General features: G+C 40.1%; 1 protein-coding gene across 1 annotated transcript; it reads right to left on the bottom strand.

The window, feature by feature from the left end:
• Nucleotides 1–328: 328 nt before the first annotated feature.
• Nucleotides 329–4,639, bottom strand: LOC307119170 (fish-egg lectin-like; the record flags this gene model as incomplete). The annotated part of the gene is made up of 7 exons (XM_079805249.1): nucleotides 329–473; nucleotides 568–695; nucleotides 859–1,070; nucleotides 1,240–1,467; nucleotides 1,579–1,665; nucleotides 4,409–4,492; nucleotides 4,609–4,639. 7 exons carry the CDS (start codon nucleotides 4,637–4,639, stop codon nucleotides 329–331), a joined length of 915 nt encoding a protein of 304 aa, XP_079661375.1.
• Nucleotides 4,640–15,390: the final 10,751 nt, after the last annotated feature.

Raw genomic sequence — 15,390 nt, 5'->3', positions numbered from 1 at the left:
GGTAATGATAGACTATGAACACTTTAACATTCTTACTGTGTTTCTTTAATCTCTGTAATTACTATAGTTTCTAGTCAAATGCCCATAATTGAAAAAAAGTATAATATTGTCACTTAATCACACTGTTCTTTTGACATCATTTTGTATATATTCATAAACATGCATTTCTAATCAGTCTTTAAAAATAAAAACAAGCCATTTGAAGATTCAACAGCAAACGAAAGGAAAAAGTACAGCTTTTAGCGATAGATTTCAGTTTACAGTGAATGAAAACAGAGGTTTCTGTTAATGATTGAGCTCAGTGATTGCTGCAGTGTCTCATGACAGACTATAAAGTACATCTACGAATGGAGTCATCAATACAGACGACCCACAGCGTTCCCAGGTCAAAGCTCACGTGCTTGTGACCATTGGGACAGACAACGATCACGGTCCAACCGGTGCCAGCGGGGTTGGATCGAGTTATGCCAGTTCTGCAACAGACAAAATTGCCGTTTCATTTACATCAGATCAACATTCATCTACTTTTATTCATACAAAGTTTAATATGATGACTGTTCAGTTCACCTTTGGAATAAGGCCCCTTGAGAGTTGACACCAAAGACACTGCCATCAGTTGCTACTTCAATCATGGACAGAAGTCCAGCAATATTCTCAAACTGGCCGGACCCGGAACAGGCATTATTAGACACACCCTGCAAGACCCAAAGAAACACAAACCAGTAAACCGTAGTCACATCAAAAAACTGTTTGCTGCCTCCACACCAGTTTCTTTAGTTATGTCAGGAATTTTTACTTTGTTGTGCTTTTAAAAACCTGGTGTACTTAAAGCCCTTGTATTTAACATTGTGACACTACCTTCTTGATGTAGATTTGGTCATTGCGGTTCACCCCCCAACAGCTGTACGGGCCACAGCTGTAATACTTCAGCTTTCCAGAAAGTTGAACCCAAGGACTAGGGTTGACTGGCCATTTGTTGATAACATCCATATCTGAACAATAAATGTCATCATTCACATTGACACCTGCAGGGATCTGATCACCTCCAGCATCCACCTGTTTGAGAAGGCCTAACGTGCAAACAACAGGTTGGATGAAAGTTTAGTCAGAGTAATGGGAAGAATAACAATAAATGGATATCATTGGGACTGGGGCTTTAAAACAATGATTACGAATTAGAAATCATGCATTTATGCCAGATTAAACAGGTTTTATGAATTGCACAGTCAGTCTCTTCACCTGGAATCTGCACAAAGCTGTCACCCTGCAGCCTGTAGATCCTGTCTGCTGTATCCACCCCAAGCTGACCAGCAGGACCAACACTGAGGTGCTTTAGAGACGTGTGGATCCTTGTGAAGACATTATTAATTAGGACAAACGCTTCATTTTGCTTGTTCACTCCAACCACTGAACCGGACCCAGCGTCTATCTGCTTCAGGGTGCCACACACATCCAAACAGTATAAAGCTGTGAACACATGGTGCAAAATAAGAGATTGCAAATATATAGATACTATTAGCATGAATACTTTTGGATAGGCCTGTACATTTATGATCCCAAATCACATTAGTATCTCACCCAGAGTGTGAATGAACTGGCAGCTGAAGAGTAGCAGGACAATCTGATAAACCTTCATTGCCCCACGAAACAGTTTGCTGCTTTGACCTGTTCATAACCAGAAATCATTTAGAAGTAAATTCAATAGACCATTAGCAAGGATAAAACAGGATCAATACCCCACTTTATCATCTTCAAACAAGAATTGAATTTGTAGCCTATGGCAAATTTTATTATATTCCGGAATAATATAGACCTATACCGGCTATATAAAGCAAATTATAATGCACAAACATAAACGTTATAAACATTGACTATTTTAGTTCCCCTTACCCCAAAAAAAACCTTATCAATTAAGATATATTAAGAATAGAACAAGAATGAAGAAGTATCCTAAACATGCCAAAACAAATTCATTAAAGCGACGTAGCAGTTGGGCTCACTATTCGGCACGAATCAAAATGTTTCCATATTCGCTATGTATTTGGATTCTAAACTGTTATTTATTATGAAAACTAGGCTTTGTATACATCACTCGCGTTCTCATATTGACGGAAAAAATCATATACAGAATACATTTAATCAAAGGAACCTGCACATTTACAGTATTAGTCATTGTACATAACATATGTCAAGTTTCTTGAATTATAGGAAATTTTAGTATAAAAATACAAGTTTAGTATATCATTTAGAATATGCAAAAATATCTACATTAAAAGACGATTATCTTTATATTTGTCTGTAGGCTTATATCTTATACTGTAACATTGTAGTTATTATTTCATACATATTGTATAAAGCATCCTAAAACATCCCCATAACAATCATAAATAGTTTTCACCTGCAGGTTAAAGATGTCAGGTGTTGCTTCAGGGTCCTTGGCGGTGTCCTTGAATCAGCTCAATCTCGAGTTTGTGTGCACTGGGCAGGCTGCTAATATAAATATCTAAACTACAACCAATAAAGATATTTTCAGGAAAAAAAATCACTCTGAGACGAATAACCACAGAATGGTTTCCATTTTACTTAAAACGTTTCAGAATAATACAAAGACAATAATTCAAAAAGGTAAAAATAACAATACAACGTGTATGTCTTCACCCGAAGAGCGTCAACGAAAAACAATTTACAAAGCTTTTTATACTTGAACATATCCTGGGGCGCGGTCTTTGAGCATTGAAATTGATTTTCCAACATAAACCTTCTAACGTCATTCATTAACCTTTTATTATATTTTTTCATTTATTTGATGATTCTTATCATCTGCTTGCACCTCCAGATCAGTCCTCCACTGGGAGGGTAACTCCTTGCGTGTTGTTTTCGTCCTTCTCTTCTCTTTCTTCTCTGCTTTCCGGAGGTGCCTGGCATGTTCCTTCTCGAGTCAATCAAACTAAAAGATCGCCCATAAACATTTCAGTTTTATCTGGCACTTTTGTTGTTATATTTAAATCATTTAGGAGAGATCTTGTTTCCGGGAATTTATCAGAGGAATTCAGATTTACTCGTTAGCCATTAAGGTCCAACTTGACAATATCCAATTACATTTTATCAAAGCAACTTACAAATTAGGAGTATGACGGTGACAATTTCTAGTTAGTCTAGCAAAGTTTTTTTTAGTTAAACAGAAAAGGACTAGTTTTAATGGGTCAAGTGTTCACAAAAAGATGCATCTTTAGCAGTCTCCTGAAAATGGTTGAAGTTAGGTTAAATATAGGTGTAGGGGTGCAGAGCCAGTTATTGTTCTGTAAGAAAACATCAGTGCCTTGACTTTGATGCCAGTGGTCAAGAGAGCATTACAATAATCAAATCTGGAACAAGAGCTTGGATGACAAGTTGTGTAGCGTGTTCCGATAGGAATGGCCTGATCATTCTAATGCTGTACAAGGAAAATCTGCAAGATCGGGCAGTTCAATGTGGTCTGTGAAGTTTAACTGCTCTATTATAACACAAAAGATGTGCTGGCTGAAACCACAAGCACTTCTGTCTTGGCAAAGTTGAGTTGAAGGTAAAGGTCATCCAGGTGAAGGTCGGAAATTTCCATCAAGCAGGCTAAGATGCGTGCAACTACCAGCTGGAACTCGTGGGTCTTTATTTTCAACTCAGTTATAAATGTAAACTGGTGCCTTGCGCACTATAAGTAACAATATCACTCAAAACTTGTATTCTTCTCCAGACATCCCAACCTGAAAAAAGTAATTTCAGGGAGGTATCCCGAAAACAGCCCCCCCAAAAAAAAAACATGAAGGGAGGAAAGGTATCTCAAAGATGACATTTCACCACAGAACATGACTTTACTTGTATAGTATATAATATAATATATCATTAATATATAATTTCTATAGGCCTATGCAATTATTTGTAAAAATTATGTACATTTATGTAGATCACTTTTACTATTTACATAAGCTGCTTATACTATTTATGTAAACTGCTTTTATTTATATTTCATTGCAACTTTAAACAGGTCTAAGGAGTTTGTTGTTTTCATGTAGCCTTGGCAACTAGCCGACCTTAAAAATATGCACATGAAATTAAACTTGTTTAACTCAACCATAACATGTCAGTTACAAACTGTACAGCGTGCAAGATTGTCATTATGTTTATACTTTATACTTTCGTTTTTTGGGGCACTCTCCCTCTGCCATGGCGCTCCAGTTTTTAGATACACTGAACTGATTAATTCGGTTCGGGAGAAGAGATAAAAGCCCGCTCACACTGACAATTGATTGGTTGACTTACCGAAACAAGCCAATCAGGATTCTCTCTGTCTTACATGCGCTTCATTAGGTGCACATTAGCACACACTAGTGTGTCTGTGAAACAACAGCTTTCTCTCTGTCCACGGCTCAACACAGCTCCCACGAGTCCTCAGCGTCTCTCTCTCCCTCCCACACTGCTCCAGTCTGGCTTTTAAGCGGTCTCTCCACACCAATCACTGCAATCAGACACAGGTGTTTATCATCATGCACTTGACCTACTTTCTTATCGCTCGTCTCCCGGCCTCCTCCGTCCGTGCAGACCTTGCGAAACCACGCCTCCCTCGCCACATACCCCCACCGCCCGTCTCAGGCCAGGAAGTCATCCGGCCTGAAGCCCCCCCCCATTTCTGGAGAGAAAGTTGGCCACAGCCATCTACGCCCCCGGCCTGTGGACCACCTTGAACTTAAAAGGCTGTAACGCGAGATACCAACGGGTGATCCCGTCCCAGGAGATAATAGCGGAGGGTGAGGACGGCCCACCGGATCGCCAAGCATTCCTTTTCAATGGTGCTGTACCTGGTCTCTCTCTTTGAGAGCTTCCGACTCACGTACAGCACCGGCCGCTCCTCGCCCTCTATCTCCTGCGACCGGACTGCCCCCAACCCCCTGTCCGAGGCGTCAGCCTGCAGAAGAAATGACAGAGAGAAGTCAGGAGAGTGTAAGAGCGGCCCGCCACACAGAGCAGCCTTTACTTGGGTGAAAGCCTGCTGGCACGACTCCGTCCACTGGACCGTATCTGGGGCCTACTTTTTAGTGAGGTCAGTCAGCGGGCTGGTGAGGTCCGAATATTTAGGTACAAACCTTCTATAATATCCCGCCAGCCCCAGGAACTGCCTCACCTCCTTTTTGGTCTTTGCCCGCGGACAGGTCGCAATGGCTGCTGTTTTACATATTTGGGGACGCACCTGTCCATGCCCTTAGTGGAAACCCAGATACTTGACTTCCACACGCCCAACCGCACAGTTCTTTGGATCGGCCGTCAGCCCCGCCCCCCCTCAGCGAGTTCAGTACCGCCCGCACATGCTGCATATGCCGCTGCCAATCATTACTATAGATGATTAAATCATCCAAGTATGCAGCGGCATATGCAGTGTGCGGTCGAAGGACACGGTCCATCAGTCGCTGAAAGGTGGCGGGTGCCCCAAACAATCCGAAAGGAAGCGTGACAAATTGGTGCAACCCGAACGGCGTTGTGAAAGCGGTCTTTTCTTTGGATAATGGAGTTAAGGGCAACTGGGCAATTTCAGTGAGCTGAACCGGTGCGAGGTGATCTCCCCCTGGGGCCAGGGCGATCGGTTGGCACTTGATGCTCGCTTCTGTTCCATCACGAAGGGTCGGCCACCTTCCCCCAGGCCCAGCGACCGGAAGCGCTGGCGATGTTGCTCAGGGGATAGGCCAACCCGCTGGAGGATGGCCCTCTTCAGGTCTTGATAGACCAGGAGGTTCTGAACCGGTAGCTGTTGCGCCGCCAGTTGTGCCTCTCCTGTCAGCAAAGGAATGAGCCGTACTGGCCAGTACTCTTGTGGCCATCCACAGGTCTCCGCGGTCCTCTCAAACAGATCCAGGAACACCTCAGGATCATCCTGCGTGCTCATTTTCATCAGTGGCACGTGGGTGGGCGGCGCTGTAACAGCAGATGGTCCCTCGGTCCGAACCTCCCGGTCCATACAGCTCCGGAACAGCTCGCGGCCCTCTTGTTGGGCACTGACGAGGACACGGAAGCGTTGCTCTTGATCCTCCCTAATCTCGATCAGTGCCCGATGGTGTTCCTGATTCAGTCCCGCAAGCGACTGGATGATCTCCGCAAACGGCAAGGCTGACGGGGCTTGCATGATGGCGACGGCTTCTTCTTCCTTTCCCGGGTTTCGGCACCAGTGTAACGAGGTTCAGATGTATGTTTGGAAAGGAAGAAGGTAGGGTCGGCGAAATGCTGGAACTTGTGGGTCTTTATTTTCAACTCAGTTATAAACATAAACTGGCGCCTTGCGCACTCATAACAATATCACTCAAAACTTGTATTCTTCTCTGAGTAACATCAGCTTTCTCTCTGTCCACGGCTCAACACAGCTCCCACGAGTCCTCAGCGTCTCTCTCTCCCTCCCACACTGCTCCAGTCTGGCTTTTAAGTGGTCTCTCCACGCCAATAACTGGAATCAGACACAGGTGTTTATCATCATGCACTTGACCTACTTTCTTACCGCTCGTCTCCCAGCCTCCTCCGTCCGTGCAGACCTCGCGAAACCACGCCCCCCTCGCCACAACCTGAAATCACAAAAAAAATTACATAACAAAAAATGAAAAGTAGGACTATTACATTAATTCAAACATGAATAATAGATGGGGTTAGGAAATTTAGGGCAGAATTAGTGCAAAAAAAGATCAAAATTAGCATCTTTTTGGTTAAAGGTTAAAAGATTAGTAAAATAAACAATACATACATTTATAGTACGTGCCTATACTATTTAGCCTAAAAAGCTCACTCTAACCAAAACATTATCTTAAATGGTAAGAAAAAGCATGATGAATGACTGTTGATTTCTGTAGATATACATTTGTTTCCTTTTTTATATTTGTACAGAAAAAAAATCTGTAAAATATTAATCAAAATGTTGTGTAAAATTACACATTATTCTGTAAAAATTCAGAAAATTTCCTCTTAAAAAACAGAAATTTGATGAAAAAAAATTGATGAAAAAGAAACGTGTACAAAATTGCCATATTAACGCAGACAAATTTCTTCCCACCAATCGCTGCACAAGTTAAGGTTACATATGATGACGAAAGCACTTTAGTGCAAGGCCTCCCGGAACCCATAGAGAATGAGACCAGTGTTCAGTCAAGTGTAAATACGCAGCAGTCATAACTTTTCTTTACAATACGCTCACTTTTGTCATTGCAATACATAGGCTACTGTAATGCATAGCCTATCGGCTGAGGGTGGGTAGCCTACCGATGATGGTGAATTTAAATTTTACTGTAACTGTCATAGCCGCGAGCAAGAGTGAGACAGCAAGCGAGATGATTGACATCTACCCTCATCCACACACACACACACACACACACACACACACACACACACACACACACACACACACACACACACACACACACACACACACACACACACACACACACACACACACACACACACACACACACACACACACACACACACCAATAATTACTTATTGTCACCTTACCGTTTGCACCCTATATCTCCTGCATCAGCTCATACTCATTATAAAGAATATGGCTTGGATCATCAATCTTTTTTTTTCCCCAAATGATTCCAAACCATATTGTGAAACCATAACAAACAATAGATTCAATAGCTTATAGCTGACCTAAAGAGCAGTAACATGAAACTGCATCCACCCCAGACCCTTTAAATGCAGGCGCTGACTAGCTTGTGTGCAAACATATTCCACTTGATGGCCCCATTTTAGCAGATCCATAAATATTTATATGTTGTAACCTCCTGAACTTTCTCATAAATTGACACTGGGCTATGAGGAACCTTGTGTCAAAGATAATTTCTTTAGTTTTTTTTTTTTTTTTTAGCATTTTTAGTTTCTTTTTTTTCTTTAAAGCTTTTTTTAGTTCCTTAGACCACTGCGCTATATCAATCTCTTGTCAATAAACTGAGTAAGGCTGTATTGTCTGAGAATATAATAATATAGTTTTTTGAGTGTTCATTTCAATCATTTGTATGCATTATAAAAATAACTTATGCAGCCTTGAGGAGCTCCAATATTTGTAACCTGTATATCAGAGAAAGTTGAATTGACTTTCACCTGCTGGTCTTCCAATAAGAAATATAGTACCATTTAACGGTGTAAGGGTTCACATCCATCTGTTTTAACTTGTTTAACAAAATATGTGGAAGTATGTTATTCATCGCTGAGGGGTACCACATCTCATATTGGTGAATTATACTGTGTTATATAAAAGCACAAAAAACAAATGGATGTTTCCACAGAACCAAATATGAACTACTTTGTGCAACTGTGGTCAAGTTGCATTTCTCAAGAAACACATTGTTGCACAACTAGGACAATACATATATAAAATGCCTCATTGGTTACCTTTCAAAGCTCCCACGTCAATGAGCACAATATAAAATGTGTCTGATATATTTTATCAAAACTTCCTTGGACATCAGCTTCCTTATTGAACCTTTATTCTCCAAAGAATTATCCAAGTTTCCAGAATATACTCCTGAGATTTCATAACGCTGATTGTTCTCGCCAACGTTTATTGACAGAGACACAGTATCAGTAAGTTGCTCATTTACAGGCTATAAAAGTGTTTCCTTAACCCTTTGATGTGTAATGCATATTATTTGTATTTATGCACATTAAATGTAGGGCCAGTTAAATTACACCTTCACTAAGGCAACAACCTATATGAGAAGCTTTCTCTTAAAGGGATAGTTCACCCAAAAATGAAAATTCACTTCCTCACCATTTACTCACCCTCAAGCCATCCTAGGTGTATATGACATTCTTCTTTCAGACTAATATAATCAGAGTTATATTAAAAAATGTCCTGGCTCTTCTAAGCATTATGAATGGCAGTGAATGGCAGTCCAAAATTTGAAGACCAAAAAAGTGCATCTATCAATTATAAAAGTAATCCACATGGCTTCGTGGGGTTATTAAAGACCTTCTGAAGCAAATCGGTGGGTTTTCATAATAAAAATATCCATATTTAACACGTTATAAAGTAAAATATCTAGCTTATGGCGGACCGCCGTCCTTTTTCAACTTACGAAAAAAGCGTAACTGGCGCAACGATGACATTGGATGTAGCATAAGCATTTTGAACTGCGAGAGGCGCTACACTTTCCTCTTTGTAAGTTGAATACGGAAGGCAGTCCACTGGTGAAAATCAACAAATTGAACATTGACAAAAAAACATGCTGCATACTAAGACTGCAATACTAAATCCTCTATTATCATTTAGTGACCTGGAGTAAACATCTCCAGTCACCTACTTATATCTGTAGGAATTAGTGGTTTATTATCAAAACAAACAAAATGTTCACAGTTTTATTACGAGTCGTTATCACCTAAATCAGGAGTGCCCAGTCCTGGTCCTTGAAATCTTCCTCCAAAGTTCAGCTCCAACTCCTATCAAACACACCTGAACCAGTTACTGAAGATCTTCAGGAACACTGGATAATTAGGTGTGTTGAAGCAGGGCTGTTACTGATCCACTTTTCCACCAAGGCACTTGCAAGTTCTCAAGCACGTCTGGGAGGACACATACACGTGGTTTGGCACTGTAAGGATGATCAACTGTCCTTGCTGTCACCATTACGGACATTGTAGTTTATTGCTCTGTTCACATCTGCAGTCCTCAAGGCTCCTGAAGCAGGTGATATGTTTCACACTTCAGAACTTCCGTTAAGGTAACGGAATTGTGCATTGGGGGTTTTCATTGTGCATTGGGGGACTTTTTAGGGATCAAATGTTTCAGTGCACTGGACGCATTTTGCGAATGAGACTGCCCTTAAAATGGACAACTCCCTGATCAGTGCTCTGACTACTGAACTATAGGGAGCAGATAAGACATTAAATTAACCATAAACCATATACTTGAAAGATTTGTATAAAAAATATTTGTTGATTAATCAAATGAAAGTCTTTCAAATGTATTAGTGTCCACTAAATGTCCACTAAATCCTTTTTCAAGTAACAAGTCAACGTTCAATGTTTCAACATGAAGGTTGTTGGGTAATTTGAAGTGTTCCTTCTTCCTTGTGTTTCACCAGTGCTGAGGCTGAGGTCTCTTCACTTCTAAAACCGAGAAGTTGATGGTGGAAATCCCCAGTTGATTATCTTTAAGGTGTGCAAAGGTTTCTTCCTTGATTTTTCATTGAAATTCGGCCTGTGCTTTTTTCTTGTAAAGTTTCTCAATCCTGTCATAATAGGGGAGTAATAGTAATAATAATAGTAATAAATAGGGGTAACTATTAGTAACTATTTCATGCATTAGGTTTAGTCACTAATAGTTAATTTTCATTTCCATTTCCATGCCATTTTAACTTTACTAATAATTTGTTGTTAAACATTAAATAATGCAGTAATGTTGAAATTAGTTGTCAGGGAAAATCTGCTTGGACACTCACTGGCTCATTTTACCCCACTCTCCCCTCCTGCCAAATAATATTAATAATAATAATAATAATAATTAGTTACATTTATATAGCTCTTTTCTGGGTACTCAAAGCGCTTTACAAATAAGGACACAGAAAGAGAAAGTACAGAAAGTACTTGAGAGCAAACCATATAACCACATACATTACTGAGCCTGGGCTAATGCAATGCAACGGTCCGCACTGGAGTGCATGTTAAAAATAGTTTGTTTTGTTAACCCAGTATTGCAACCCAGTAACTCAAAATGTTAAATCAGGGGTGTACAATCCTGCTCCTGGAGGGCACTATCCTGCAGAGATCAGCTCCAGCCCCAATTAAACACGCCTGGGGGTATTCCAGAAAGCAAGGTTAACTTACCATCACATATACCTTGAACTCTCGGTTCATTAACCCAAACCTTGCTTACTCGAGGTATGCAGGCAGGTTCCAAAAACCAGTCCCGGAGTAAGTTCAGACAACTCAGAGTATGTTCCCGGTTAACACACAATATATTCTCAACAGAACGATGAATCGATGATTCACCATGGAAACAGACCAGGGGGTGTATTACAGAAACGTTCAATCTTAGGTCTTAACTTAAGATGTGATAAGTTAATTTAGGATTTTTCACTAATTCCTATTACAGAAGCAAATCTTAACTTGATTTAGGATTCTTATCCTATCTTACAAAATCTCATCTTATTTGTAGTTAGGAAACCTTAAACTGCTCCATCGAGTTCGGTAATCAACTGTCCGGTCTGTTACCAAGCAACCAACAACGCACAAACTGCTTCTGAGGTAAACTTAAAATCAAAATGGAGAAACAATGGCATGCTTTTAATTTCAGTGCGGCAGAGATTGAAATTTTGATAAGATCCGTTGAAAAGTTAAAAGCTGTTTTATAAATTGCCAAAAAGACGTAACATAAGGCGTTAGTCACTTGAAGAATGTAATGCTCCGTGACGGCTCGTTGGCCTCTTTAATGTTGGTCGCATTTACTAACTGCAGAATCATGTGTCATGGGAGTCTGTAATTATTTACAGTATTTTATCATCAAAGCACAGCACATCCTCTGAGTCATCCAAAAGTCTCTCCACCATCAAACGTTGCTGCTCTTCGTCTTGTATAATCAATAAATGTAACGCCAATCTCAAAAAAGGCTTCTTGTGCTGTGATTTTTACCATTGGATTTCAAAAATGTTTGAAGTTAGGACATAAGTGGGGTTGTCCTAAAGTTAAGACAGCTTATAGGATTTTTTGTCGAGTTAGGATGCTTCTGTAATACCCGTTTTCTATCTATAGTTAAGATAAGATTTTTCACTTGAAATGTCATTCTGTAATAGCTTTCGTCCTAAATATGGTCCTAACTGAAATTGCCATGGTTTCCAAACAGATAAGATATATGATTCTAAAGTTAAGATGTTTCTGTAATACGCCCGCAGACGCAAAGATAAAGCACAATTTTACTTCCTTCTTCTTCTTTTGTTTAATGACGGTTTACATAACCTACTTAATGCACATTGCCACCTATTTGGTGGCTGTGCAATAATTTTGAATTAGTATTCTTTATTCACTGAGAATAAGGATTATATTGTTTCCTTGATGCTAATTAATGGAATGCAGAATCCATGTGTGAGATGACAATAAAATAAATAGTAAATGTTGAAATTAACAATGATAAATAAATGCTTTATAAGTGCAGTTCATTATTAGTTCATGTTGACTAATGTAGTTAACTAATGTTAACTAAAGAACCTTATTGTAAAGTGTTACCATATTAATATAACTATAGGCCTATTAATTAATATATAACATGCATCTGAATACCTCTTAACCCTCTGAGCCCTGAGCTGTTTTCTGGGCCCTGGAGGTGTTTTGACATGCCCTGACATTTGTGCTTATTTCTGTTACTTGTAACATCTTCATGGCTAAAGTCTGTTTACACTGTATTCAGCACAAACTCTGCTACAATAATATGTGAGCAGCATGAATGTAAAAGTTTGTAGTTTTGAGAAAATTACATTTATGTGCGGTTTGTTGGTAAAAAAAGTCACTGAAATAAGGCCATAAAACCCATACTGGATATTTGTTCACAAGACTTTTGATAGCGCGGTCACTTAGAATTTTTGCTTCAAGATGAGGTAAAAATCACTCTGGCCACTCATTCACATAAAACAATATACTGATTTAAAATTTGTAAGACAAGTTTTGTGTCAGGAAGGCTTATGCGCCCTCCCCGCTCAGGCGTGAATCACCATGAATATTGATGTTTTTCACACCTGAGAAAGACAAAGACCCCCCCCCCCCTAATCCTAATGGCCCTATATCAGCTGAATGGACTAGAACAAAGAATGTGAGGACATTAAAAAAATGGCTTTTTGAATTGTTTATATTTATTTACAACACAACATAATGAAGGACAAAAAGTGGGACAAAAATAATATCCGCATATACCTACCTTTTCCGTTTTGTCCGACTTGTCGTTGTGTTTTCTGACTTGTTATTTTGTTTTCAGATTTGTCATTGTGTTTTCTGATTTATTTTGTTTTTGGAATTATTGTGTTTTCTAACTTGTTGTTCACCAAATCTCACCAAGAGGCTAAACAGATGTTCAGTCTTTTTTTTAGGGAATCATCCAATGTTTTCAGATTTGTCATTGTGTTTTCTGATTTGTTATATTGTTTTTAGATTTGTCATTGTGTTTTCTGATTTGTTATTTTGTTTCTGGAATTGTAATTGTGTTTTCTAACTTTTTGTTATATTGTTTTTGGACTTGTCATTGTGTTTATAATTTGTTATTTTGTTTTCGGAATTGTGATTTGTTTTGCACTTCTCTTTTTTATATTCACTTTTAAGAAGACATTCCAAGTTTTATAAAGAGATATATGTCGTGTCTGTGTGGCAAGTATGCCAACCCATTCTCACTCCCAAGGCGTCAAAATCCGAAGCATGGTCAAGTGCCTTCCGCGTCACAACGAAGACGCTAAAGTCACCCCTAGGCGTCACTATATCAACGCGCTGGGTGCTCCATTGATTTCAGTTGTTTACCCAATGCGTCAGATCAAGACGCATTTTATTCTTTGCATTTGTAAAAGCATACATGATTTTATTAATATTTTATTCATATTTAAAGGTTACTTTTATATTTTGGAGCAGCTAACCCAACTCCTACCCTAAACCTACCCACTCCCAAACAATATAAAAGACATAACAGGCAAATAGAAGTACAGTCATTTCTATTTATTGCAAAAACTGACCAAAAACAGTATAAAAGTATTAACTCATGTTGCATTCCAAGTCTTCTGAAGTCACACGATGTCTTCATGTAAAGAACAGAGTTGATCTTAATGTTTTAATCGCTGAGATGATGATCCCACCGCTCCGTTGACGCACTCATTCATATCTCATTCAAATAATACACACGCCTCTTTAGCATGACGCATTCGGTCACAAGACACACGAGAACCAATGACATTTTACAATCAAAGCTGACGTAATGACGCAATTGGTCACGAGACATACGAGAGCCAATGCAATTTCACTATGAAAACTGACGTAACGGGCGGCAATATTTGAAATTTTATGTGTTCGTGATCTTCTGCGGATGGAGACGCTGATCGCTTTTGGGGATTTCCTTCACACAAATCAATCGCTTGGCCTCGGAATATTTGTATTTTTTGAATAAATTGTGCATGCAGTCGACTCTGCCTGTTATATCTGCGTTTTATACCACACAAATGGGTAGGTTTAGGGATGGAATGGGGTTGGGTTACATGTTAAAACGTGTCTAGATAGCGTAAATAAAATGATGCTGGCTGATTAAATTGAGAATCACAGTCCAACATGTCATAATGGCAAAATCATAACCCAATATAGATCATCATGACGATAACGTTCCCATGCCCGACGCGTCTGTGTCTGACGCCAAAGGTTTCTCATTGAAATGAATGGAGCACTCAGCGCGTCAATAAAATGACGCCTAGGGGTACCTTTAGCGTCTTTATAGTGACGCGGAAAGCACTTGACCATGCGTCGGAATTTGACGCCTTGGGAGTGAGAACGGGTTGAGTATGCAGAGTTCAGTTTCAGACGCACATCACAGGGAGACAGACGGGAGAACGCGGATCCTGTTTGTTTTCTTTATTTAGTGAAAAGCACAACATTTAGTTTTTATTTTGAGTGTACATAAATAAAAGTAGACACTTTAAGCTTTGTAAAGACATCTCGTTCATGTCTGTGAGGCCAAAAATGACAGAGTATTTTAAGTTGTTTTACATGAGGCAAAATACAGCAAAACACGCGGGCGCGCTCTCCGGGTTCAGAGGGTTAAGCAAACTAACCCTGGAACATAACCTGCTCCAGTTTTTGGAACCGAAATTTGAGTTTATCCGCTTACTATAACCTGCTTACCCCCCTGAACCAGCTAATCAAGCTCTGGGCATACTAGAAACTTCCAGGTGCATGTGTTTAGGCAAGTTGGAGCTAAACTCTGCAAGACAGTGGCCCTCCAGGACCAAGTTTGGACACCCCTGTGTTAAAAGCTATACTTCTAGTTGAGTGTGCTCGCAACCCTTAATGGACAAGGCACGTCTTGGGACACGTCTTCATGGACAGGATTTCTAACTGCAAAGGCTCAAAGGGAGGACCCTGCATGAGAATGTCACGATGAGAGAGAGTGTAGGGAACCAGGTCCGGTTGGGCCAGAACGGCGCAATTAACAAGACCTGCTCCTCGTCCTTCTTGACTTTGCACAGAGTCTGTGCAAGAAGGCTCACTGGGGGAAACGCATATTTGCGTAGGTCCCGGGGGCTAGCTGTGTGCCAGTGCATCCCCTCGGTCAGGGAGTAAAACAACCGGCAGGGGGTCGAGTCCGGAGAGGCAAACAGGTCTACCTGTTCGGCTCCAAAGAGGTCCCATATCAGCTGGACCACCTG

Source organism: Gobio gobio (genome assembly GCF_949357685.1).
Source record: "Gobio gobio genome assembly, chromosome: 22".
In the NCBI taxonomy this organism is placed as follows: domain Eukaryota; kingdom Metazoa; phylum Chordata; class Actinopteri; order Cypriniformes; family Gobionidae; genus Gobio; species Gobio gobio.
This window is presented reverse-complemented; position numbering and strand designations above follow the sequence as displayed.